Raw genomic sequence first — 27,373 nt, 5'->3', positions numbered from 1 at the left:
CTCGCCCCTGGCAGGTCGATTCTATCTTGACACGAGAAACCGAAGAGAGTAGTAAGGGGGGAGAGAACAAGAAGGCAGGAAGAGTTGCGTAGCCTACAGGTGGCGTCATCCTTGGTCTTTCGTTAACAGGAGCCAAGTTTCAATATCATCCTTTTGTCATCTTAACAGTTCCTCACATCCACTCTCACAGTATCGCATGATTAATGAGCATCATAGGATAATAATGGACCTTCCTCCCATTCACTAGTAATAGAGTCGTCAAAAATAGATCAAAGTAGGCCTATATCCCTAAAACAAACGTTATAACAATTTAGTATACATATCACCATGCATCTTTGTAGGCCTAGTGCCCTTTGTTGTTGTTTATGCTATAATCCTCCAAATTAAGGTTAGACTTCTCCCATGGGAGGGGGGGGGGGGGTCTGATTGGCTGGTAGGTGGCATGTAACTGTATAACTCGAGACAACTAGGCCTATATCAACAGGAGCACCTTTCAAAATAAAAGTGCACCATCGGAAGTTCGGTAACTAATAAAAACTAGTGCACAGTGCCCGTGATGCAGTCGATGTTTAAAGGGGTGATTGACTGGGTTTTTGGGGTATTTCACACTGTTCCTTAAGGTCTCCGAATAGGGTATGTAACATTGGTTGGGCTGAAAATGGCCCGGGTGCTTTTCATTGCTCCCTGATACATCCTCTGAAATTTTCCCGGCAAAAAACGCTACGTTTTCTCCTTTTATGGTATGCTCATGAATATATAGATGAGCTGCGCGCTGATTGGTTGGTTTACAGAGTGAAGCTGTGGAGCAAAGACGCAACACGGCCAACACTCACTGAAACAACAAAGGTGGAGACTTGAAATAAAAACTTACAAATAAATCTATTGTGTCTACACAACACTGTTTTCAACAGATTGACTAGATATCATTTGAAATGATTACTTTAGTTGTTTCCACTTCTGTTTTCGAAGCAAACTGGATCGACTTAGGTGGGTAGAACGTTACAGCTTAGAAACCAAACTATATCGTGATTCAACTGAGCTTCAGTTAGCTAGATAAAAAATAACCTGCCAAAGATCTGGACAAACATGCATCGTGAATTGTATGATTTACATGTACAGGTTATTTATTCGAATGAAACACAGTCAGGAACATGAAATAACGCGTTAGCCCCATTGCCAATAAACTAAATCATCACACATTACCTATGCTCTTGCGTTAGCAAGCTAAACTAGTTTACATGCCTACTCTAGGTGTTTTCGGTATCTAGCTGTTTTTGCGTTCCTTGCAAATCAGTGTTAATAAAAAGCAGATGAGCTAGAGTCTAGCTAACATTGACTCGACGGGCATGGCAGATGTTTGTCTATAACGTAGCTCTAGCGTAGATCCCCGTGCAAGCAAACAGGATCGACTTAAGTGGGTAACGTTAGCACTAGCTACAGCTTAGCAAACAAACTATCGTGATTCAACTCAGCTTCAGTTAGCTCTAGCTATCTTGCTGAAAAATAGATCTGGACAAACATGCATCTTGAATTGTAGATTTACATGACAACACAGGTTATTTATTTGAATGAAACACGGTCAGGAACAAGAAATAACGTTAGCCCCATTGCCAATAAACTAAATCATCACACATTCTACCTATGCTAGATACAGGCAGGATACGTTTGCATTGCTAATAACTGTTAGCGACAACATCATACAGCTTGCGGTTGTGATGAACCTAAGGTCGGAACAGCACCTCTTTTCAGCAACAGCTTCATAGCAAATCCTGCTTAACATTGTCCCAGGTTTTCAAAACTGTCCTCGGTGATACGGTCAGAGCAAATTAATACTTAAGGTATTTACGTCGTACTTAATAGGGATATTCCCATAGATAAACATCAGCCATGCCTGTGTAGTGTCTTTTTCTTTGGGAAGATGGTGAAAAGTGTCAGGATTCCCGGTACAGCCTGGAAAACTGCATTTATGGCGCTCCATTTTCAATATCTTGAAAACGTATTAACTTTCTTATTTGTAATTCCTGTGGATGTACAAAGCAGCGCGCAGCTAGCTAAAAAAGTGTCGGAGATCTATGCGACCTCCGTTTATGTTCCTGGACCAGAAAACCAGAGGGCGGGTAAATGTAAATTTTGGGGCGTGACAAAGTTGATGCTGCAAGTTGTGACGTTTCAAAAGCTAGCGTTTGCAAGTTGCAGTTTAAAAAAGTGAAATTTTGATAGGAAAGAGGTTTCAATGGACTTTGAGGTTCACTGTATGTCTATTTTACAAATCAAATAGTCATTTCTCAACTATGACAAGGTAAAATCGGTTTTGCAATCATCCCTTTAAGATGTCAATGAAACACACAAATACAGATTACTTGAACTATTGATAGTGCCTGTGATAAAATGTGTGGCACACACACACATATTCCTGAAATTGTAGATAGACCACAGTGCCCACGATGATGTCGGTGACACACACAGATTCCTGGAATTATAGATATAGTGCAGTGCCTGTGATGCAGCTGGTGATGACAGTTCTTCGCAGTGGTTTTGGTAACTATATTTCTCAGATCAAAATGGAAATTCTCTGTCATCTCTGAAGTACTTGTTCAACCTCCACATCATCTATTCTAGTCAAATTGCCAATGCTGTGGTAGGCTACATTCATGCAAATGATTATGTAGCCTTCATTTGTCTGCTGTTTCCTACGTCATCAATTACTTATGTTATGTTGATCAAAATGTACATTGGTTCTCTGTTAAATTGTCTTACCAGCACAAACATCTAGACATTTAGTTCATAACATCAGTCATTACACGCACAATGGTTGAGCCAGTTGTCATAATTCACCATACAGCGCAGTGTTTCCCCTACCAGTGTTTCTACTAGTGTTGTTTTTATTATTGTTGCTTGTTTTTTCCACAGGTACACTTGCACGTATAGCGATTCATGTTGTTTAATTGTAACTTGTTTAACTACATGCTCTTATGGTTCTTCCCTTTGGCACTTACTTTGGTTGTTCACAATGTGTGCTTCAAGTTTTGGCTACTCGCAATGTTTTGTGGCTATCTTGTTGTTATGATCAGTGACCTATGCACTTTGTAAAGCTCTCTCTTGGAAGTCGCTTTGGATAAAAGCGTCTGCTAAATGAATGAATAAATGTAAATGTAAATGTTTCGCCCCGCCCCCCCCAACGGCACCCCCCCCGCCCCCCCTGGAAGGTCAAGTAAAAACATTTTATATATATATAGCGCCTGATCACAAAATAAGTCATTTAAGGTTACTTTTCCTATAAAACTGGTATATAGCTTGCTCTTTTATTAAACAAACCAAATGGCCTTTTGTTATTTATCTTATTTACACGACGGCATGTCATTTCAGTAAACACATTAATTTATCTCTATTAATTCAAGAATTTGTGTGTGTGTGTCCCATTCTAGTTTCTCACGATTATCTGGAGAACCGGGCACTCTGCAAAGTTCGAAATGTCGCAGGTGTCCTATTTAAGCCTGGAACACACTGGCTGCGAAGCACCACGGTCATCTTCGAATGGCGCAAGGCTGTTCACACTAGACGCGCATTTCTCCGCGCCGGTCACCATGCCTTTAACCAAGCCTTTCACCTCGTCAGAGCTTTCCTATTTCACAGGTAAAGCTGACATGGTACATAAACATGGCATAGGCTATATTTAGGCAACTTGTTATTCCAACAGCCGTTGCAACAGCATCTCAACATAATGTGGCAACATTAGTCTTTTTTGACGTATTCTTTGTAAAATACGTGCTGTGGGGCATACAACTCCCAATTTTTGGAATTGATCTGAGTTTTTATCGGGGTAAACGCATGGTTTGCCATTTGTTACCAGCGTAGTGAAGTTGGGTGTTAAACAGTATCGGGAACGTTACCGAAAATTAGTAATTAGTTACAGTTACTAGTTACTTATTTCAGAAGTAACTGCATTACTTTACTAGTTACTGCATAGAAAAGTAATTAGTTACAAGGGAAAGTAACATTTGCGTTACTTTTTAGAAACTGCAAGTGGCAGCTCGGATCTAAGATGGATTCGAGAGACCGCAGATAGAGTGCGGCTAGTTTTGTTGATTTTATGTAAAGCACTTTGAGCTGCAATTCTTGTATGAAAAGTGCTATATAAATAAAGTCTTACTTACTTAATTACTTACTTTTAATTCCTGCTTCTATTATCAAAATAACGCACACAGATAGTTATAATATTTTAGTGTTGCAGTGGCACAGTGTGGGACAAGACAACTGTAAAATGTTATATCATTGTATGTTGCTAATTAGTTGCCTGAAGGCAACGGACTCAACTGTTGACATAGGTCGCATGTCACTTGACAACATACCTGGCAATCAGTCTGTTTAGTTCTGCCTGGCTTAGAGACTGGAAATACTTCTGTTTAAAATCAAGCCTCGGCTGTTTTGATGAAGTGGCTCCAACTGCTTTATCAGCGGAGCTAGCACTGGGTTATTTTAGCTTTGTAGAAGCGTGTTGTTTTACTAGGTGCTTGTGAAGATTATAATTACTATTCTTTGCAGTGGATATAGTTCACGCACCTGCACACAAACTACAACTAACCAGTATATTTTTATACTTTATCTGGACAAGGGAAAAATAATGTTGATATTCCCATGACAAAAAGCTTGCATGGTCCGAACTGTCAGCCATTGTGTGAGCTAGTCTAAAATGCGGATTGATTCATTCATACACTGCGTCGTCGTAAACTTGTTTAAATGAGTTAATTCATGCAAGAAAAAGGTAACGAGTAACAAGCCCATTTCAATTTCAGTAATGTAACTGCGTTATTTAATTGAAAAAAGTAATTAGTTACATCTTTTCCAGGACCACAGAATGTGTCCTTCGACATGGTTGTTTAAGAAATGAGAAGCTACTCACTGCATCAGTTAGGGTTAAATAACTTGTTGCCAGCTTAAACATAATCACTAGGGGTTGGAATCTTTTGGTACCTCACGATTCGACTCTTGGGGTCACGAATCGATAAGAAATTGATTAATGATTTTTTGAGATAAAAAAAAAATAGTGAATCGATGTGTAGCGCTTGAAGAATGAATCGCGATTAAAATGTGAATCGACTCCCCCCCCCCCCCCCCTGACTTTTTTTTGACCAGGCAGTGTATCATATAACATGGTGTATTTTATCATCTTGCAGCCGAATTTGCAAGCGGCTCTCAAAACAATTTGACCATCTGCCGAAACAATCGCCTGAGAGCGCGAGCCAGTCGCGGCGCGGTTGGTCTAATTTCATAACATGGGCACCGAAAGGAAAAAGGCTGCGCTTCCAGGCACTTCGCAGCTAATCACGGCGCTCCGCAGTCAGTGTGTCCCAGGCGTTATAATCCAACGAAGTGCAGTACCGCGATTGACGTTGTTCGGATCAGCATTTTTAATTTTTTTTTAAAGCAGTTCCCCGCTTTCAGATGCTTCCACAGGCATCATGGGAACTCATCCCAGCCCCTTTACTCTGATTGGTTCTCTGGTCATCCCTTTCCCCTCACCGTGACACTCAGCAACTTTCACAATAGATTTTTTTCAGACATGTTCATCTCGCGCGCTTCACTAGCACACGCACTAGGAGGGTATCGGAGGCTGCATGACTACTTCAGTGAATTGTATTTTGTTAATGAACTAATGCACTTAACAAAGGTATTCACAATGAAATTAAACTAAGCTCTTAACTAGTGGTGGGCCGTTATCGGCGTTAACGCGCAGCGTCAGCACAGCTCTCAGCCAAGCTAACTAATCTAATAAACAGTTAATAAACACAAGTACATCTTATTGAACATAATTTATTTTCATCACCAATTATCATAGTAGAACAGCTTTCTCAAGCAGTTTGTGATGCATTTTGGAAACATGAGATGAGCTCCTGGTCTAATGTGCCACCTGGCTTGAGAAACCCGTTCTCAAAGACTTACTTTTAGTCATTATTTGGGTAGCACACATATTCTGAATGCCTTCGGCAGAATTCAAATGAGCCATTTTAATCTAGATTAATCTAGATTAACGCCAAGATTACAGTGAGATTAATCTAGATTTTAAAAATTAATCTATGCCCACCACTACTCTTAACGCGCCAGAGTTCGTAATAAGGAAAACAGGGAAATTCTGTTTCTTTATTTAGAAGCCATTCACTTTCACAACCGATATGGCCATAGTGCTTACTGCTGGTGTAACAATGAATTGTCTGCTTTCAAAGGAGTTTGCTGGAATTAATAGAGAGATAAACGTTAGATTTTTTTACGGTGCCGAAGCAAACGTCCGCGACCACTACACACCATCTCGCGAGAAACACTGCCAAATGACTCCACTTTCATGATGAATTCCACATAGACTATTGGTCCAGCCATTTGTTGTGTTTGCTTTATTCTGGATGCACACTAAGCCTGTGCATCTAGTAACTATGGCTTCATTGCTAGGTAATAGGAAAGTGTAATCGGTCCTTGTTGATGAATTCTACAAAGCCTACCCTGATGCTTTTAAAATCAATCTGATATTCTCCCTTATGTAATGTTCTGACATCAGTTACCTTACCCTTCACACATAGACTACCACTGGGCTATTTGGCCATTAATGTGTAATTAAATCAATTTAGTACAATTAGACTGTATCCATGAATCTCTAGCTTCAGTCATTTATTGACAAAGACAGTTAGGCGAACTGGTGTTCTATTTATTGCGTTATTGAATTGTCTGTTGTATGTGTCAGTGAATTAATGTCTGTGAGTGATTGGTTGGGTACATTGAACTGTGTGTTGGTTGTGGTCTAGTGTACATGCCTACAAGGCAAATGCAGACATTCCAAGGGAGGATGGAATAGCACAGGCTTTCAGCTGCTGAAAAGAGATAGAACCGCTCACTCTTCACTAAAACTGTCTGATTGCACAGGCCTTATAACAAGACAAGTACCCGTGTGTATATACACAGCACAACTTCTGTATCACTGCTGTCTGAAACTCCAAAACATAGAGTTGCTCCTTCACTATGTATTCACTTGGGTTTTTAGGAGTATCTTTGTGCATTAGGGTATATCGGTTAAGTGGGGATATAGACTTAAAGAGCCTGTTAATCAAAGTTTATAAAAAAAAATCTCACTCCATTTATTTTTTCATCCCTTCTCTGTCCACGAATAGGCAAATACCCCCCCCCCCCTCCGCCCCACAAACACACACACACACACTCTCTCTGCAATGTCAGTACCCAACGCCACCTTCTCGACGTCCCCCACTTCAACCCTGTGCCCCCCTTCAGCCCTAGACTCCCTCTCTGTCTCCTCTCTCCTGTCCGGGGACCTTGATGATGACGTAGGAAGCACAGAGGATGTGGGGCTGGGGGATCTGGAGGTGAACCCATATGACGGACTGCCCTTCTCCTCTCGGTACTACTCTCTGCTGGAGGAGAGGAGGAGCCTGCCCATGTGGAGGATGAAGTACAGCCTGCTGGAACACCTAGAGAGCCACAGCATGGTGGTAGTCAGTGCCCGGAGTGGGACAGGCAAGAGCACACAGGTGAGGGGGAAGGTGAATGACACAAACTTAATGGGGCATTCACACACACAGCGGCGCTGCAACAAATTGCAATACATTTTCAATGAATATTCGGGATTGGCAAGGAGTGTCTAGCTAGAACTAACGCTATATTAGATTACATTTGCACTGGATAACAAAATTATGGTTACTATTTACTAGTATGATTAGGCCTACTTCTAGTATTATCTTAATAGTAGCTAGCTATTACTATTACCAACAAACTAAACTAACCGCTGCGCTGTAAATTAAGCTAGATGGAGCTAGAAGTACCGTAACGTAAAATTGTCAACTGTATATGATGCTCTATCTAGCCACTACTACTAGATAATATTAGCAATTAGCAAAACACAAGTACATCTTATTGAACATAATTTATTTTCATCACCAATTATCATAGTAGAACAGCTTTCTCAAGCGGTTTGTGATGCATTTTGGAAACAGGAGATGAGCTCCTGGTCGAATGCGCCACCTGGCTTGAGAAACCCGTTCTCAAAGACTTACTTTTAGTCATTATTTGAGTAGCACACATATTCTGAATGCCTTTGGCGGAATTCAAATGAGCGATTTTAATCTATTAATCTAGATTAACGCCAAGATTACAGTGAGATTAATCTATGCCCACCATTAGTGTGTGTGTATGTATATATATATGTATATATATATATATATATATATACGTATATATATATTTACGTTTTAATGTGTTCACATTTATTTATTTATACTTACATGTATTTATTTATACTTACATTTATTTATTTATCCTTACATTTATCCACGGTGTAACTTGCTGCAGCAAAATAAATCCGTCGTCTGCGTCACCAAGTCAGGGGGCGGGTTTAAGCCTCTGGTGAATGAACAGTATTACACACCAGGCAGGCTCAACCAGTCGATCAAGCTCTCTTCGATCTAGAGGGATCCTCTATCGCCTCACTCTGCAGCTGCTAGGGGTGTGCGATACTGCAAAATGTGGTATTGATCCGATACCAAGGAGTAAATACAGGGCCATACGGCGCCCCTGCCAATACCAATATTGCTGATTTGCAATATTACTTTTTACTTAGAAGAGCAGTTTATCTACTTTCGTGTCGAGGGCGCAATGCCTCATAATTTATGAAGTGAATGCAACATCAATATGAAAATCTGAATTAAAATTTAAAATTTGAATTAAAATTTAACATTTGAATTAAAATTTGAATTTTCATGATAATTTAATGATTTTTCCTTTAATTACTTGTTCATGATTATGATCATAATAAAACACAGGACAAAGAGTTTTGTCAAAAATACGTTAGTGTGTGCCGCTGAGTCGTGTTACTGCACGTACACGCCGGCAACAACTCACAGCCTAGCAGGGGAGGGGCAAAGTGAGCTTGAGCGAAGTTAGACGGTGTTTGCATAAGTTACAACCGCTATGATGTAAAGGGAATTGTGTACTGAATGTAGAGAACAGAATTTGAAAATTAAGTATCGATCTTATTACTGATACCAACGTTGGTATCGATACTATCGGTCTTGAGATCGATTCGCCCACCCCTAATGCTGTACCAGCTTGCCGAGGATCGTGAACACATTTTTATTGATGTCTGTGTCAGTCAGGGCCGATATCATTGCTATAATTTCAGCAAAGCTCTCAATATGATGTATAAAAAAAAGGTGAATTGGCAGGTGCCTCCATCTCTTCTCTTCAGCTACCGACAACATTTTGACAACTGTAGCATGCAATATTTAATTCATTGAATCTGCGCTAGGTGCTGCCATCTTGAATGAGTCAAAAGCAGTCGAATCAAGTTGAACCACCAATCAGAGGCTTTAACCCGCCCCCTGACTTGGTGACGGCGGACGACAGATTTATTTTGCTGCAGCAAGTTACACCGTGGATAAATGTAAGGATAAATAAATAAATGTAAGGATAAATAAATAAATGAAAGTATAAATAAATAAATGTGAACACATTACAACATTATATATATATATATTTCACACACAAATACATGTAACATTTATATATTTAGTGTCTCATTTAATTTGTAATTTATATATTTAGTATGTCAATTAGGCATTTCATTATATAATTTCTCATTTATTTAAGCTTTGTGTTATATAATTATTTATTTATCCAAGTATTTATTTATTTAGTTGTGGCCCCTATAATCCTCCATAGAAAGGGCACCTCTAATTTGCGGTGAAAATTCTCCGCCTCTGAAAAGCAGGTGTAAACCAGGATGCGGGTTTCCTCGCATATGCCTCCTGGCCAAGGAGACGGCCAAGGAGACGATGCATGTAGGCCTATGTGTAAATCCCTCTTTGATTTCATTGACTGGGACATGGCCAGGGAATATGATGAATCGATTCATCAGCTGGTTAAGCACCAAGTACACTTTTCTTACAGCAACGCATGCTGCGGCTTTGACAATGTTTTCTGCATCGCCTATACTGTATAAAAATGTAGCCTATACCTGACGCAAAAAAACTCAAGGCTATGCAGAGTCTGAAGCACAGTTAAAGTTTCAAGTAGCTTTATTGTTAATTTCTTCACATGTCAAGACATAAAAAGGAATCAATATGACGTTTCCCACTCTCCCACAGTGAAACATATAAAAAGCACAGGCACAACAGATAAAACAAGACATTTCCTAAAACATAGCGTTACATATTCACATACAGCAGCATAAGCTCATAATAAAGCATAAAACTTGCTGCGGCGTGTGATATTTGCAATGTACGGCCCGAGAAGGTCTTGCAAATAAATGAGTCCTTGTCGGCTGAATCGATATCGCTCAAACAAGAACTCATCCGTGTGAAATAAAGGATCTTGGCAATCGCGAAGAACTCTATTGGTATGGAAAGCTAATCAAACTAAAATATAGGTCCTTGCCATGTTATTTTCCGGGGGTGTGGCAAGATTATCCAGCCACACTTACGTTAGCCTGCTCTGGAGCAGATTAGTGCTAATTGATGTTACTATGGTGATTTATCGAAAGTTGCTTCCACGAACCAAAAAGAGGGGCGTTTTTTATCTTAGCCTGAAAATTAGCTCGCTAAACCGCTTAGTGAGCTACGCAGAATACCCCCCTGGTGAGGAGGACATTGTTTCACATTTGTTATATGCACCATTTTCAAGGTTAACTTTTAAAGAGAAGTTGGAGTTAATCATCAAAGGAAGACCTACACTAGAAGTTAATTTTGTGCAGAAAACCAAAGCTTTTGAGAGGCATTTCAACTCCAGCAATTGAAATGCAGCAATGCTGTATGCGCGCTGTATCGTGTTTTTTTTCGATGAGTAATTGGGGTCAGAGGGCCAAGGTTTAAAAGTCAGTTTGCTACTGATATGAAGTATGTCCACTCACTATGAATGTCTATCTCTCTCCATCTCTCTCACTTTGTTTGTGACTTGCTCACCTACCCCCGAATACAAAGACAGGCTCCTCCAAATGGGAAACAAAATTACATTAACTCTAAACAGATCGCTGATTGTATGCACAGTAACTAACAGGAAATAAGAAATTAATTGACAGAAGTACAAAATGCAATAATGACAGAGTTACGTGCACCAGGACAGTTGTTTGGCTGTTGAAGCATGTAGCAATTACTTATGCAAAAGTATAAATTGCGTGTTAAACGTAAAAATCGATAGCCAAACAACGATCCTGGTCCACGTTTCGTATTTCTGTCAATCAATTTCTTATTTCCTGTTAGTTAGTGTGCATCCAATCAGCGACGAATGTGTTGTACTTACCCTTTCCATTTTGAGTTCATGTAATTTTGTTTCCCATTTGGGGGAGCATGTCTTTGTATTCTGGGGGAGGTGAGCAAGTCATCCTATTTGGGGGGAGTTGACTTGTATTTGGGGGAGTGTTTTCATTTGGGGGATGCACTCGTATTAGTGTGTGTGTTTTGCACTTCATGGCCACCATAGTAAACCACTGGGAGCAGAACCCCCCTATGGGGCAGTGCTCTACAAAATAGAGTTGGCCAAAAAATCTCACCAAAAGTCGCTACTGACTATGAAATGCCGCAAAAAGCTGCAATATTGCGTGGTTATATATTGCGTCAACCTTAATGCTGTGTTCACACCAAACGCAAAGCAAATTATTTGCGCGTCGCGATTACATGTAAAGTCAATGCAAACATGCATATTTGCGCTATTCGCGCCTATCGTTCACATTTACATATCCATTTAGTCATTTAGCAGACGCTCTTATCCAGAGCGACTTACAGTAAGTACAGGGCCATTCCCCGAGGCAAGTAGGGGGAAGTGCCTTGCCCAAGGACACAACGTCATTTTTGCATGGCCGGGAATCGAACTAACAACCTTCTGATTACTAGCCAAATTCCCTAACCGCTCAGCCACCTGACTCGCTTGATGATGATTACTTACTAATATGATTATTGCTCTTTATGGGAAACTCCCACTTTTCCCTTGACCCTCCCGTGAATGCATATGCACGACACGGAAAAGCACAATTTGCCATTTTCAGTTCCCGTGACAGGCAGTCTGCGCTTTTACCTCAGCGGCATGTTTTTACATACCTCGCCATGCTTTTACGTGCACGTTGCGCGCACTGCCCTCAGTGTAGAGAAAGGCATGCAGGATTTCCTTCAGCAAGTCTTTAGCAGTGTTGGAAGATTATAGTAATTAATTGCTTTTTGCTGTAACTCAGTAACGCATATTACAACATATTTTTTATCCTATAGTAGGTGTTGTTTAAGAAAAATAAAACAAGAAAATTCTTGTTTTAAGAATTCACCACGAAACATTTCAGCACCAGAGAAAAAGAAAATCTGTGAGTAAAAGAGTAACACTATTTCCTGTTGAAATAGAGACTGAATAGACTGATTCTACATTTGCGAGATGGACTCCCATAATTTTCAGTTAATCAGAGACAAGGATAAGAACATTATAGTCCAATCGATGTGCGACACCAAGGGAACGCTCTACTGGATGTATAATGAGCTGCAATAAACTCAATTTAGCATTTTGGAATACTTCTGTGGTTATTTTGGTGAAAGTAACGCAACAGTAGTGTAAAGCATTACAATTCAGAAACAGTAATATTGTAATATAACTAATGACTCTGAAATGACAGTAACTAGTAATCCACATTTTGAAAGTAACTTGCCCAACACTGTTCTTTAGCACCTGAAAAGAGGGGGCAGAGCATCATCCAGTCTACAAACAGATGCATACAGTATATGTGCTCTCTTACACTACTGATGGTCAGCACAGGACAGAAAGACGAAAAATATAATCCTTAATAACATCCTTCCTCTTTATCGTTCTTAGATTCCTTCAGTAACCCCTCTCCTTTCCATCCCTCTCTCCCCCACCTCTCCCTCTTTCCCCAGGTACCCCAGTGGTGTGTGGAATACGCCCTCTCACATGAATTTTCCCAAGGTTTGGTGTGCTGTTCCCAGCCACATTCCGTAGCAGCTGCGAGCTTGGCTCTTAGGGTGGCTGACGAGATGGACCTGAGTCTAGGCCTAGAGGTGGGCTACAGGGTCCCCCACGATGATGGTTGCACACCAGATACGCTGCTCAGGTAAGGAGGGAAAGATAATCACACGCACACACATGTACATCTAGAGCATATGTGTCAAACTCAAGGCCCGCGGGACACATCCGGCCCGGCGTACGTTATATCTGGCCCGCTTGTTTTAATGGCACGGCGATATGAAGCACCAATAACACACAAACTACAAATCCCACAATGCAGCACAACAGCTGCCTTATGATGCGCTCTGTGCGCGCTCACATTAACTGTGGAAGTCACTATCTAGCATCACATCAAACCCAGAATACGTCCTTAATTTGGGCTAATCCCCGAATGTTTACAACATCTGGCTCCGCGCCTGATTAACACTTGGATTGATAAGCAGTCTCGAAAATTGTAATAATATAACAAATAATGTGATCCCTTTCCGTCATCATGAATGATACCCCCCCCCAAAAAATTCACTGCACCCCCATTCAAACCAGGCTGCAAATGGCCCTGGATGGAAGGCAGTTTCAAGAAAGATGGGAAAGCGAATATATGTTTTCAAGGAGAAAAACTAGTATGTATTTTGTGTTATGAGGCGATGTCGGTCGTTAAAGAGTACAATATCCGTCTGCATTTTGACACCAAACACAGAAATAAATATGCCAAATTTAGCCTCCAAGAAAAACAGCAGATTGTCCAAGAATTAAAAGGCAGACTGCATCGCAGCAGAATATGTTTACAAAAGCTACAGCTAAAAACAATGTTTTTACATACATCGTACATCGTAGTTACATCGTAGTTACAACTGGCCCTTTGAGGGCAACCATAATGCTGATGTGGCCCTCGGTGAAAATGAGTTTGACACCCCTGATCTAGAGGAACATACTGTAAACACACACAGGCATACACATACAGTACAGCAGAACATGCTATAAAGACACGTCCTCATCCCCCCACACATATTACAAGTAATCTCAACTCCCTTATAACAGGGATTTCCACCTTTACCCCTCAAGCATGAAATAAAATACTGGATTTTTACATGTCCTTGTGTGTATCAGTACAATGGTACTTTGTGTATGGTGTGTTGGGAAAAAAGTCTAAATAAAAAGAAAAAAATACAGCGATGTATTTTTCCATATCCTTCTCTATCTATCCATCCCTCGGTTTCTCCTTTAGATTTGTCAGTGACTCCCTACTGATAGAAGAAATTATGTCGGACCCGCTACTGCACCACTATGGCGTCCTGATCCTTGATGAACTCCAGGAGCGCACCGTGCCCACTGACGTCCTCCTAGGCCTCCTCCTCGACCTTTGCCGCCAGCGCCACGACCTCCGCGTGGTCCTACTCACTGTCCCATCTCTTGCCCCACGCCTTGTCACCTTCCTTGGCCCCGAGGTTCCACTCCTCACTCTGGACACACTTCTCACACATCAACCTGCCAGGGGTCAGGAGGAAGGTATGGTTGAGGATACCCTGCCATTGGTTGCTGTGGAGACAGTGTACCGGGAGCCCCCCATGGGGCGTGAGCCCGCTGTAGCAGCATGTCACATGGTATTGGACTTACATCGCCGAGGGGAGGAGGGAAATGTGATGGTGTTCCTGTGTAGTGGCCAGGTAAAAATACATAATTAAGTAAATGGCGTAGAGATTTACATTTACATTCGTTCATCAGACACAGGCACCAGATTGTCAAGGGCTAGAGGTAAAGCACAGTATTACAGTGATTTTTGTCAATGAATAGTCTGTGTTGCAAGACACAGAACAACAAAACTGTACAACAACATCCCCAAAAGTAAACAAGTACACAGAGGAGCCACTGTCCTGGGTTGCCATTGTTGGACTGGAGGAGATGGAATAGGAAGGAGAGAAAAGTTGTGAGAAGAAGGGTGGAGAGTAATTCAGGGAGCAATTAAAGAGCAGGAAGAAGGAATGTGTTCAAATGTATGAGAGATGCCCAGGCAAAGAAAGAGTCAAAGAAGGATTATTAAAAGTTTGTCATAGAGACGGTGAAGAGGGGAGTGGTGTGAGTATTTCAGCTAGAGAGGGTAATAGATAGCAGAAAATATCTAAATATTGGTCGTTAAACTGACACAGATGTCTCTTTCTTAAGGTAAAGGGATAGTGTTGGGCAGTGTGGGTCAAAGATGAAAGCCACAGTTCTATCTTTTGAGATTCCAATCCCTTTAACCATAACCATAACCGCCATAACCATCTCCCTGAGAGAAGATAATTACAATTATAAAGTGCTGTGAAGAAGAAAACCAGTGAAATAAAGGTAGTGTTTACGTGATTGTAATTCCCCTATCATTTATCATTTGCTCTTATTTACAACTCTTGCTAAATCATATTGTAGGTGTGCAATAAAAGAGGCAAGCTCCTGTAGCTATAGCATCTCATGAAATAATGTCCCCCTGTCTCCTCAAGCATTCTTTGGCCATTCAGCATGGTGAAATAGGAAGTTTAAGATTATTGGAAATCCTGTTGCCACAACAGACATGTACTGGATATATCAGTAAAGTTTCCACTTTTGACATACACTTTCTTTCTTCCCCCATCTCCCCTCTATGTCTCTCTTCCAGGAGATTGAGGAATGTGTCTTTCTACTAGAGAAAGAGTCTGTGGCTTTCAGTCCTGAGCTGGGTCCTTTTCGAGTCCTCCCCCTTCATGTTGGCCTAGGCCGGGCCACCCAGCGCATCTACGAGCCCGAACCTGAAGCCTCTGTGCTGGAGAAGACGGAGAGCTCAGAAAACCAGGAGGATCTGGAAGCACCAGGGTCAGAGTCACGGGTTAAACGCAAAGTCATACTCACAGACACATTAGGGGAAGCTTCCTTCTCTCAGCCTGGAATACGATACGTCATTGACACAGGCCTTCAACTGAAAACAGTGAGTAACTCAGTGAGATTTAATGACATGTAGCTTCATGAAATCATTTCATATTTTTATTTGCATACTAAAAGCAATATGGTGGTTAACATGGTATGTAGTTTTGACATTGGTAGAGATAAAGAAGTCAATTGACGAGCCATTCTTTGATGATCTCATTCCATTCCTGTCTCATAGGTTTATAAACCACAAATCAGAGCAGACTCCCAGGTCTTACGGCCAATCAGCAAGCACCAGGCAGACATGCGCACTCAGAGGATCAACAGTCACTTACCAGGTAGATTCACTTCAAAGTCCTAATCCGATGCTTGTTTTCCCTACTTAAGGTACGTAACATACACTGATGATCCAAAACATTATAACCACTCACAGATTAAGCGAGTAAGGTTGATAATCTACAAGCAAGGTCTGGGTAGATGTGATGGTAAGCAATAAATCAGTTCTCGTAGTTAACTTGTTGCACATTGGACAAAAGACATGAGCGACTTTGAAAAGGGCCAAATTGTTATGGCCAGACGACTGGGTCAGAGAATCTCTGAAACTGCAAGGCTTGTGGTGTGCTCTCGGTCAGCAGTGGTTATAAAAAAAAATATATCTCGATATTGTCCAAAAAAAAATAGATATTCGATATATATCTTGATATGTTTACATTTGCATTTAAATAATAAATAAAAACATGGTTTTCTTTTTGCGTCCATTAGAAAACAACAAAAACAATCTAGATAGATCAGCTATTGTTACAAAGTACAAAATGTGTTGTGCACATTTTTAGCAGTTGCCATAACATGGTACTTGCAACTTGATAAAATGGACCTCACATGGAACAATTCATGGAGAAGTCCTTATGTGACAGGACAAAAATAGAGCAAAAGAGAGTGCCTGTGTGAGTGCAATTTTGTTTGTGTGTTTGTGTGTGTATTTAAAGACAGAGTAGTCAGACGGTGATCTTAAAACACAAGCCACACACAAGGACCAGAAAAAAGGAAAAAAATGATTTTTGATTTTTTATATTCGATTTACATTACATTTAGTCATTTAGCAGACGCTCTTATCCAGAGCGACTTACAGTAAGTACAGGGACATTCCCCCGAGACAAGTAGGGTGAAGTGCCTTGCCCAAGGACACAACGTCAGTTGGCATGACCGGGAATCGAACTGGCAACCTTCGGATTACTAGCCCGACTCCCTCACCGCTCAGCCACCTGACTCCCATCGATATTCACAATATTTTCTAATTTTACATTGTCGTCAAAATTATTGCGATATTATCGCTAATATTCGATATCGCCCAGCCCTAGTACCTATTGACATTGGTCCGAGGAGGGACAAACCGGCAACAGGGTGTTGAGAGCCCAAGGCTCATCGATGCGCAAAAGCAACGAAGGTTATACCATCTGAACCAACATAAGATCTACTTTGGCTCAATTCACAGAAAATGTTAATGGCAGTTGATATAACAGAATGATAATGATGAAACAGGAAGAATTTGTCACACACATTGCATTGCACCCTACTGTTTAATGGGCTGCTTAGCTGCAGCCCGGTCAGAGTGCCCTTGATGAACTGGACGTTGGAGCAGTGGAATAAGATTGTGTAGTCTGATGCGTCCTGTTCTCTTTTACATCACGTGGATGGATGTACAGTACTTGTGCTCTGTTTACCTGGGATGCATTGAGGAATGATGACAAGCCGGTGGAGGGAGTATGATGCCATCTTGGATATGACGCTGTAGGGATTAATATATGCCAAACACCCAAAACTAATTCCCCTATGTTTTAAAGGACGAGGGAAAACTGAGCAGTATTAACCAAATAATGCCAATACCAATGGAATTTAACCCTATGGGTTAAATCAGAGCAAGAATGGTCAAAGTAAGGAAATGAAACATATTTTATTTTTATTTTTTACACTTTATTTATGCAGGGTTTTTCCTGGGTCAAAATAGGTCTTCGGTGCTCCAAAAAAAAGAAAAAAGAAATGTATATATATATTCTTTTTTTTTCTTCTTTTTTCTAATCAATGTATTTATTCCCAGGTGTTTTGCATCTCCCACCCCCCCCCCCCCCCCCCCACCACCACCAAAACTAAACCTATATTTCAGAACAGGTTAATGTAATAGTCTAATAGCTAATGTAATATTGCACATATTTTCATCCTAGAACGAGGGTTCGGCTGTAATTTACTTGAAACATACTATTGAGAACATATTCGCTCACATGCATTGCACGCGTTTTTTTTTCCAGACTTTTTTTTGCCTTTGGCGCTCAGGATTTGTCATTGGCGCTCGGGAAAACGGCTTTTATGCAGGAAAAACCCTGTTTATGGTGATTTTTAAACAATTTACAGACAATACATTTTAGAAGTTGTATGATGTAAAATTAGTTACAACAACAATTGACATCTCACATGACATATGACCAGTGATGCCGGTACTCTAATCTGACCACTTTTTTCAGTAACGAGTAATCTAACGCGTTACTATTTCCAAACCAGTAATCAGATTAAAGTTACTTGTCCAAGTCACTGTGCGTTACTATTTTGTCATTAATAGTAAAATATATATTTGATTTCTTCTTGCGTCTCTGGGAGTTAAGCCTATGCGACAATTAAGTCACGTTCTCAGCACGAGGGTCACGTGTATATACATAGACCTACCACTCAGCGACACAAACAACAATGTAGCAGGAGAGAGAGAGATGCGCATTTTCGAGTTGGAAATACAATCACTATTTTGAGTATTTGTCAGCTAAAGATGGAAATATCAAGGTTCGTTGTACACTTTGTGCTGGTGGCGACAAAGTGCTATCAAGCTACTAAAACACAACGTCAAATTTTAAGAAACATTTGGAGTCGCAGCACTGCACAGTCAAACTTATAGAGCCGGTTGTCAATAGGTGTGTTCGACTTCATGCAGCACCGGCGGCGCCTGCAGCCCGGCTGACTTGAAGCGGCCAATGGCATTCTCAATTTCAAGGCAGCCAGCTGCAGGCGACGCCTTACTTTTAAAATCAAGTAATCTGTAACGTAACTAAGTTACTTTTTCAAAGTAACTGTGGCAACACTGCATATGACAGACAGACCTAAGGGAACGAGAAAAATAAATAAATAACAATAATAATAAATATAGCTGCAAGCAGCAGTGCAGGTTCCTCCGCAAAATGGCAAAATATTATAAACATGTACACTGTCGAAGATCGAGAGTTGGACAACAAGAGAGCAAAACTACTTCATGTTTGGCCAACAACAGGCTGAATGGGGATTTGAACTCATGAGCATAAGGTTACAAGTCAGTCTCTCTATCCTCTCTGCTACACACCAACTGTTGAGATTGTATGAATAGAAAGGGCAGAGTATTAGCTTAGCTAGGTCAGCTTTGCGACAAAGGAAGAAACGGTTGACATTTCAAGGTGAAATTGCATGAAATTGTGCATGGTATTTCAGAATGATGTCATCCTGTTTAGCAGATAATCAAAAGCTGTGGAGTATAGAGCTGTGGACCAGCTCTATACCCTTGGCAGGGTTCTGAAGGGTGCATTGGAGTTCGCCCAACCAGTCTACACATGTTTTGTGGATTTGGAAAAGGCGTTCGACCGTGTCCCTCGGGGGCTCATGTGGGGGGTGCTCCGGGAGTACGGGGTACCGGACTCCCTGATCGGGGCTGTTCGGTCCCTGTACGACCAGTGCCAGAGTTTGGTCCGCATTGCCGGTAGTAAGTCGAACTTATTCCCGGTGAGGGTTGGACTCCGCCAGGGCTGCCCTTTGTCACCGATTCTGTTCATAACCTATATGGACAGAATTTCTAGGCGCAGCCGGGCGTTGAGGGGGTCCGGTTTGGTGACCTCAGGATCGGGTCGCTGCTTTTTGCAGATGATGTGGTCCTGTTGGCTTCATCGGGCCGTGACCTTCAGCTCTCACTGGAGCGGTCCGCAACCGAATGCGAAGCGGCTGGGATGGGAATCAGCACCTCCAAATCTGAGGCCATGGTTATCGACCGGAAAAGGGTGGAGTGCAATCTCCGGGTCGGGGAGGAGATCTTGTCCCAAGCGGAGGAGTTCAAGTATCTCGGGGTCTTGTTCACGAGTGAGGGAAGGATGGAGCGTGAGATCGACAGGCGGATCGGTGCGGCGTCCGCAGTGATGCGGGCTCTGCATCGGTCCGTCGTGGTGAAGGAGCTGAGTCGAATCTACGTTCCTACCCTCACCTATGGTCACGAACTGTGGGTAGTGACCGAAAGAATGAGATCGCGAATACAAGCGGCCGAAATGAGCTTTCTTCGCAGGGTGTCCGGGCTCTCCCTTAGAGATAGGGTGAGAAGCTCGGTCATCCGGGAGGGGCTCAGAGTAGAACCGCTGCTCCTCCGCGTCGAGAGGGGCCAGTTGAGGTGGCTCGGGCATCTGATAAGGATGCCTCTGGACGCCTCCCTGGTGAGTTGTTCTGGGCACGTCCCACTGGGAAGAGGCCCCGGGGAAGACCCAGGACACGCTGGAGGGACTATGTCTCTTGGCTGGCCTGGGTACGCCTCGGGGTCCCCCAGGAAGAGCTGGTGGAAGTGGCCGGGTGCTGTAACTTGTCATGGAAGGAAATTTCAATTCATGCCTAGCATCAGTGGGAATGTGTCCTGGCTTATGTTACTGATATGAATTTGTGCAACAGGCAAGGGATCCACCTGAACAATCAATTTATTTCATTAGAGATAACCATTAGAGTTATCTCTACCATGCGTAGACTACAAGTAGCTAGCTACTGTGGTGAACCTGGCTTGTTTTGCAGTGGTTTACACAGTCTCGCTAAACAGATGATCGAAGTGTTGTGATGGGCTCAAATAATCAGAATCAGAATGGGTTTTATTCACCATGAGAGTTTGCACAGACAAGGAATTTGCTTTGGCAGGAAGGTGCAAACATTAAACATATAGGAATCAAAAATTTAAATATGAGGACTAACTATACTAAGGGTACATAACTACCAAACTATGGGTACATAACTAGCAATGGAATTAGATTAAAATAAACTTTACAATAAAATCAAAAATAAAATATAAGTAGCAGTAATTTACAATATAAAAATCTAAATATTACAAAAAATACAAGTGGTACAGGATTGTATTGTCCAGTGCAAAAAGCAGTGTTGTTTTAAGGGCATTTAGTCATGAAGTCAGTGTGAACCCTTGGCCTTATTGAAGAGGCCAACAGCGTAAGGGAAGAAACTGTTTTTGTGGCGTGTTGTATTGGTCCTGATGGACCGCAGCCTTCTGCCGGAGGGGAGTGACTGAAACAGGGAGTGACCAGGGTGGGAGGAGTCGGCCACAATCTTCCTCGCTCGCCTCAGGGTCCTCGAGGTGTGCAGGTCCTCGAGGGTAGGCAGATTGCAGCCAATCACCTTCTCAGCAGTGCGGATGATACGCTGCAACTTGCTCTTGTCCTTGGCAGTGGCAGCAGCAGTACCAGATGGTGGTGGAGGAGGTGAGGATGGACTCAATGATGGCTGTGTAGAAGTGCACCATCATTGTCTTTGGCAGGTTGAATTTCTTCAGCTGCCGTAGGAAGTACATCCTCTGTTGTGCTTTCTTGGTGAGGGAGCTGATGTTCAGTTCCCACTTGTGGTCCTGGGAGAGGATAGTGCCCAGGAAGCGGAAGGACTCCACAGTGTTGACTGGGGAGTCACACAGGGTGATGGGGGTGAGTGGGGCTGTATTCTTCCTGAAGTCCACAACCATCTCCACTGTCTTAAAAGCATTGAGCTCTAGGTTGTTCTGGCTGCACCAGGTCACCAGGTTGGCCGCTTCCCACCTATAGTCAGACTCTACTCCACCAGAGATGAGCCCAATGAGGGTGGAGTCGTCCTCAAACTTCAGGAGTCTGACGGACAGATGACTCGAGGTGCAGCTGTTGGTGTACTGGGAGAAGAGCATAGGAGAAGGAACGCAGCCCTGGGGTGATCCAGTGCTGATGGACCGGGAGTCAGAGACTTGTGTTCCCAGCTTAACGCACTGCTTCCTGTCAGACAGGAAGTCTGTGATCCACCTGCAGGTGGAATCAGGCATGTTCAGCTGGGAGAGCTTGTCCTGAAGCAGGGCGGGGATGATGGTATTGAGGGCAGCTAGCATATTTTTCCTCCGCCATTACGGAACTACAACACAAACTAGCGCATGACAGCCACTCCCTCTGTTCGCTGATTGGCCGGTAGAAAATTAACCGGAGACATCTGACTTACTTACCTCATGGCCAGACCTAGTACAGAAGCAAAATCAAAATTGAGCGGAAGTACGTAGGAGGGCAGAGCCAGGCTAGGGTGGGGGCTTCTTATCCAACAAATTACACCCCTGAACTTTTAAAACATATCAATGGCCTACTACAATTGTAAATATCCTTTGGCCTCTTCTCCTATTGGTCGTTGATACAATCTAATCTAAAATCAAATATTTTCTGCCAATTCTGCACAGTTTTTGGGGACTTTCCACATCAGCACCCATTTCCCAGTTCCTCTATTCTGCACTACTACACTTTGACTTTGAAACTTTCATGTAGGCCCATACTATAGCAGTTACAGATATACAACACAGATGAGAGTGAATAAGAGATAATGGTAGTGGGATGGTGTTCCACTGTTCTGCTTCTCTTTTTCGCCACTCCTATGAAACATTTCTGGGCACCACTGCTTTTGCCTGTTAGTGCCTGCAATGCTGGGAAGAAAACTATATGACAACAATAATGTTTAATGTAACTGGCCTTTCTAACAGTAAAACTGGCCCCAGCTTGGCACCCCAATGGTCTAGAAACTCCCATAGCTGCATTGCAAATCAAGACAAGAGCCTTTTCATTAGGCCCAGTGGCAGACTCATGCTGTTTGAAGTTGTCAAATATCACCACTCATGGACTTCTGCCTAAATTGACATGCACCAACTCAGAGCAATGAGTTTCAACAACCATTAGCACATTTACTCTCTATTTTTTTTACCCTTATCTTAATGCAAGACTATGTTTAAGTTATTGTCTGAAATTCACCAACTGCTTTGGTCATGCTATCTTAACCCTTGTGTTATCTTCGGGTCATTCTGACCCATCAGTCATTGTGACCCACCGTCGTATTGCGACAAATTTACCTCATACAAAAACAAAGTGAAGCATTTTCTTTTAACTGTCGGGCTGTCTCAGACCCCCCACATTGGAATGGTTAAAAGAAAATTATTTTTATTTGTTTTTGTATTGGGTAAAATTGGGTAAACACAACGATGGTTCGTTATGAACCTTTGGGTCATGTGACCCGAAGGCAGCACGAGGGTTAAAGGAAGATGATAAAATGACCAAGCTGTGTTTGGTTGATTCAACTTTATAGTTCTGAAGAAGAAGACATTCTGTTTCTTTTAACAGTAGAATTAGCTGTGTTCAAACTAGCCACAGAATGAGTACTAGTCTAGAATGGCTATTAGGCCAAGGAGTGGAGGTGGGGCCTTGGTCAGCCCACAATGTCCTGAAATGTTGTGTGTGTGTCTCCTCAAGCTGTGTGTGAGAATTTGGAGTGCGCGCGCCGAGGAGCAGAGGGAGAGAGGGTTTGGGGGAAAAGCCCTAGCAATTAGCCAAGCATGCATATTTTAAATATTCATAATAAATCTACTTTTCATCTTACATTCAACGTTTTCTCAGATTTGTGTACTAAACATTCTCAAGTCTTCATTTGCTTTATTTCAATCATTTTTGGAGATATGAAGTTGCCTTTACACATGGTAACATGTGGTAGTGTCTTCCTCGTGACATACCAAGTTTGGTGTTGATATCTCAAAGATTTGATGATATATGATCCAACTTCCTGTTTGGTTGCTTTGCTGCCGATTTTGATTTGCTGTACCGGACAAACAGAAATCCCTAGGATGCCTTTTGTGAGGCTCAGTCTGGAAATATGTAGGAGGAGTAGCGAAAAAACGTGTTTCCTTAATCTTTATTGTACAGAAAATCCAATATGGCGGCCGTTATAGGTTCTTGAGACTTTTTTGTTCATCCTGAGAAATAAGGCATATGTAATGAATTTCAGAATTTTGGAACTTATGGCCTGCAAATTAGCCTGGTCCTAACCAGACCCTCATACATTTCATATGTATAGAGGGTCTGGGATCGCTCCATTGACAAGCGTTAACTTCCTTGAAGGCGGTTACTCTGTTGAAGTTTAAAACTATTGGATCTGCCCAGAGCCACTCTGATCTGCCATAACCAATCACTAGCGTTCGCCTTAGCCAACTCCTTCATCACTACATATAAGGCATGTGTAATGAATTTCAGAATTTTGGGAGTTATGGCCTGCAAATGGCATCACTTTGAAAATTGACATATTGGGGCGTGGCCTTTAGCGCCACCTATTGTCTAAAGTGACCCATGTTTGGTATGGTAGTTACTAATGGTCTGCAGTTTCAACATGCCAAATTTCACAACTTTTTACAGTTGTGGTCTAGGGGCTGCCATTGACTCCCATGGAACCAGCATTGTAATAATAATAATAATACCACCAATAACAATAGGGTTCTCCTACCGGAGGAACCCTAATAAGAATACTAACAAAAATAAAAGGTTCTCTCCTACCGGAGGAACCCTAATAATAAGAATACTAACAAAAACAATAGGTTCCCTCCTACCGGAGGAACCCTAATAAGAAGAATACTAACAAAAACAATAGGTTCCCTCCTACCGGAGGAACCCTAATAATAATAAGAATACTAACAAAAACAATAGGTTCCCTCCAACCGGAGGAACCCTAATAATAAGAATAAGAATACTAACAAAATCAATAGGTTCCCTCCAACCGGAGGAACCCTAATAATAAGAATACTAACAAAAACAATAGGTTCCCTCCAACCGGAGGAACCCTAATAATAAGAATACTAACAAAAACAATAGGTTCCCTCCAACCGGAGGAACCCTAATAATAAGAATAAGAATACTAACAAAATCAATAGGTTCCCTCCTACCGGAGGAACCCTAATAATAGACAAAACAGCATCCGTATATCCCTATATTTCAGTATATGAGTAAGACAGATCAATAGTGACAAGATATACTACAGTGACAAGATATAATGCAATATATATTTACAGTTCTAGGCCAGGTAACATATTTACATGTTGTATAAAAGGATCCCATGTTTTATGAAATGTAATCATTGAGCCATTCAGTGTACATCTTATTTTTTCTAGTTTTATGTTTTGCATCATGTCTCTGATCCATTGATTATGTGTTGGAGGCTTCGAATCTTTCCATTTAAAAAGAATGGCACGCTTAGCCAAAATGAAACGCATATTTAATAACATTGCAAATGAATGAAATCAATTACAAGGTGAAGGTTTTAAATCTGACCGACTCTACCTTGATTATTGTAAATCAGAGAGAGAGAGAAACAGGTGAGCAAGGAGAATGAGTAGGACAAGCCAGAACTGAGGACAAGCCCTCAGGAGATGAAGAATCCAAAGAACAATGCTTCACAATTGTCTTTATACACAAGAACAACCAATCAGACCACATCTTGACCCTTACTTATCAATATATGGCAGCAAATCGCAGCCTCGGCTGGTCGGTGCGCACTGTTTTGTCTTGTTTTGTTCGTAAATTGACCCTTACATATCAACATATGACTAGCAATGTGACAATAAGTTATACAATGAGGTGTGAGACCCATCAAGCAGTGACTCTGTCCAGCAACTCCAGATTTTAAAATATAAGAGGTGGGGGCAGCACTGGGACACTGACCACGCCATGGTCCACCTGATTCCTGCATACAGGCAGAAACTAAAGCTCTGTCAACCTGCTGTGAGGACATCAAAACAGTGGACCAGTGAGGCTATGGAGGATCTGCGGGCATGCTTGGACTATACTTACTGGTATGTGTTCACGACTGCTACCAGTCTTGTAACGCTGAGTCAAACCTTCAACACAAGAGAACGGACTTTGCATTTTATGACACCTCATACAATGCCACTATCTTTCTGGATGAGCTTGAGAGGGTTGATATCAGACCCGGTGTTTTCTTCTCCCCATGGGGGGGGAGGGGGAGAAGGGCCAGACAAATGGCCCACTTTCCTCAACCTCTCCTTACTCCAGAGAAACTCTGGATCAAACAAAGGGATCTATCAAAAACTGAACTTTATGGATGTATAAAACAGTTCTCAAAGACTACACTGTTCATGAACACTTCAGGGACTAAATAGAATGAATAGGCTAATCTCAGACATTGCATTGTAATGAATTTGTCTTTGTTTGACTTTTCGGAAGATGCGATTTGCACCAACAAGTTAACATAACTTGAACCATAATTGGGCCAGGTACAGTGCAATGTAGTCAGTACAACAATACTGGGTGATAAAACACACAGTCAAGAAAGCAGGATCCTGGAATTTGATGGAGTGTGAATATTGTTTTCTTTTTCTTTTCTTCACTGCGGTTAAATAACCGGATCTCGACGCTTCTTATGATTAACACAAAACAATCACACCTCTCTTAAAAGCGTGAAGGTCTAAAATCTTTGAAGCTGAATATATGGGCTAAAGCTTTCCTGCTTTATCAACATTCAGACAGGCGTATCTGCTCCAACTATTTTCAGATTTCAATGTATGACACATCATTTGAAAGCTTACAATCTCCACTTTCACAATCTGTAACACAATGAGAATTGAGTTGGCCAACAACCTTTCACCAGAGCATGTCACATATCAGGGGGGTGCCCCGATAAATGTGACACCACCAGTCCAGTCAAAAGGGGACATTGCCGGCAAGGTCATTTCTCCACCCCACTCCATTAACGACTCACCTGGCCAACAACTTGAATGAGTTCTACTGTTGATTTTAAAGACAGTTGGACTGCCTGACCCACACCTACCCACCCCAGAGGCCCCCTCCCCCACCACCACAGAGATAACTCTTTCCATTCAGGAGGGAGAAGTAAACGGCAGAACCCCCGCAAAGCCGCTGGGGCAGACTATGTCTCTCTTGCCACCCTCAAGCACTGTGCTGACCAGCTGTCTCCGGTGTTCACAAACCTCTTTACCATCTCTCTGGAGTGATGCCATGTGCCAGCAATTTTGAAGTCGTCCACAATCATCCCTGTGCCCAAAAAGCCAAGGCCAACTAGACTTAATGTCTACAGACCTGTCGCCCTGACCTCTGTGGTAATGAAGTCTTTTGAGCGCCATGGACCCTCTCTCCTGGACCCCTTGCAGTTTGCCTACAGAGCTAACAGGTCTGTAGATGACGCAGTAAACATGGCTCTTCACTTCCCCCTCCAGCACCTGGACTCCCCGGGATCTTATGCCAGGATCATGTTTGTGGACTCAAGCTCTGCTTTCAACACCATAATACTGGCTCTGCTACAGGACAAGCTCTCCCGGCTGAACATGCCAGACTCCACCTGAAGGTGGATCACTGACTTCCTGTCTGACAGGAAGCTGGGCGTGAAGCTGGGGAAACAAGTCTCT

At 42.1% G+C, this 27,373-nt stretch overlaps 1 protein-coding gene across 2 annotated transcripts in view; it reads left to right on the top strand.

The window, feature by feature from the left end:
- dqx1 (DEAQ box RNA-dependent ATPase 1) overlaps positions 1 to 27,373 on the top strand; it is a 49,507-nt gene that overhangs the window by 368 nt on the left and 21,766 nt on the right. Inside the window, exons 2-6 of one of the 2 annotated variants that reach the window (XM_067249827.1) lie at positions 7,273 to 7,529; positions 12,900 to 13,093; positions 14,213 to 14,651; positions 15,617 to 15,922; positions 16,100 to 16,199. In XM_067249827.1, the coding sequence (XP_067105928.1) occupies positions 7,437 to 7,529; positions 12,900 to 13,093; positions 14,213 to 14,651; positions 15,617 to 15,922; positions 16,100 to 16,199 (1,132 nt within the window). In that variant the 5' untranslated portion in view covers positions 7,273 to 7,436. Of the gene's footprint in view, positions 1 to 7,154; positions 7,530 to 12,899; positions 13,094 to 14,212; positions 14,652 to 15,616; positions 15,923 to 16,099; positions 16,200 to 27,373 lie in introns of both variants that reach the window. The other variant, XM_067249826.1, reaches the window with a different exon arrangement.

Source organism: Osmerus mordax, chromosome 14 (assembly GCF_038355195.1).
Source record: "Osmerus mordax isolate fOsmMor3 chromosome 14, fOsmMor3.pri, whole genome shotgun sequence".
In the NCBI taxonomy this organism is placed as follows: domain Eukaryota; kingdom Metazoa; phylum Chordata; class Actinopteri; order Osmeriformes; family Osmeridae; genus Osmerus; species Osmerus mordax.
This window is presented reverse-complemented; position numbering and strand designations above follow the sequence as displayed.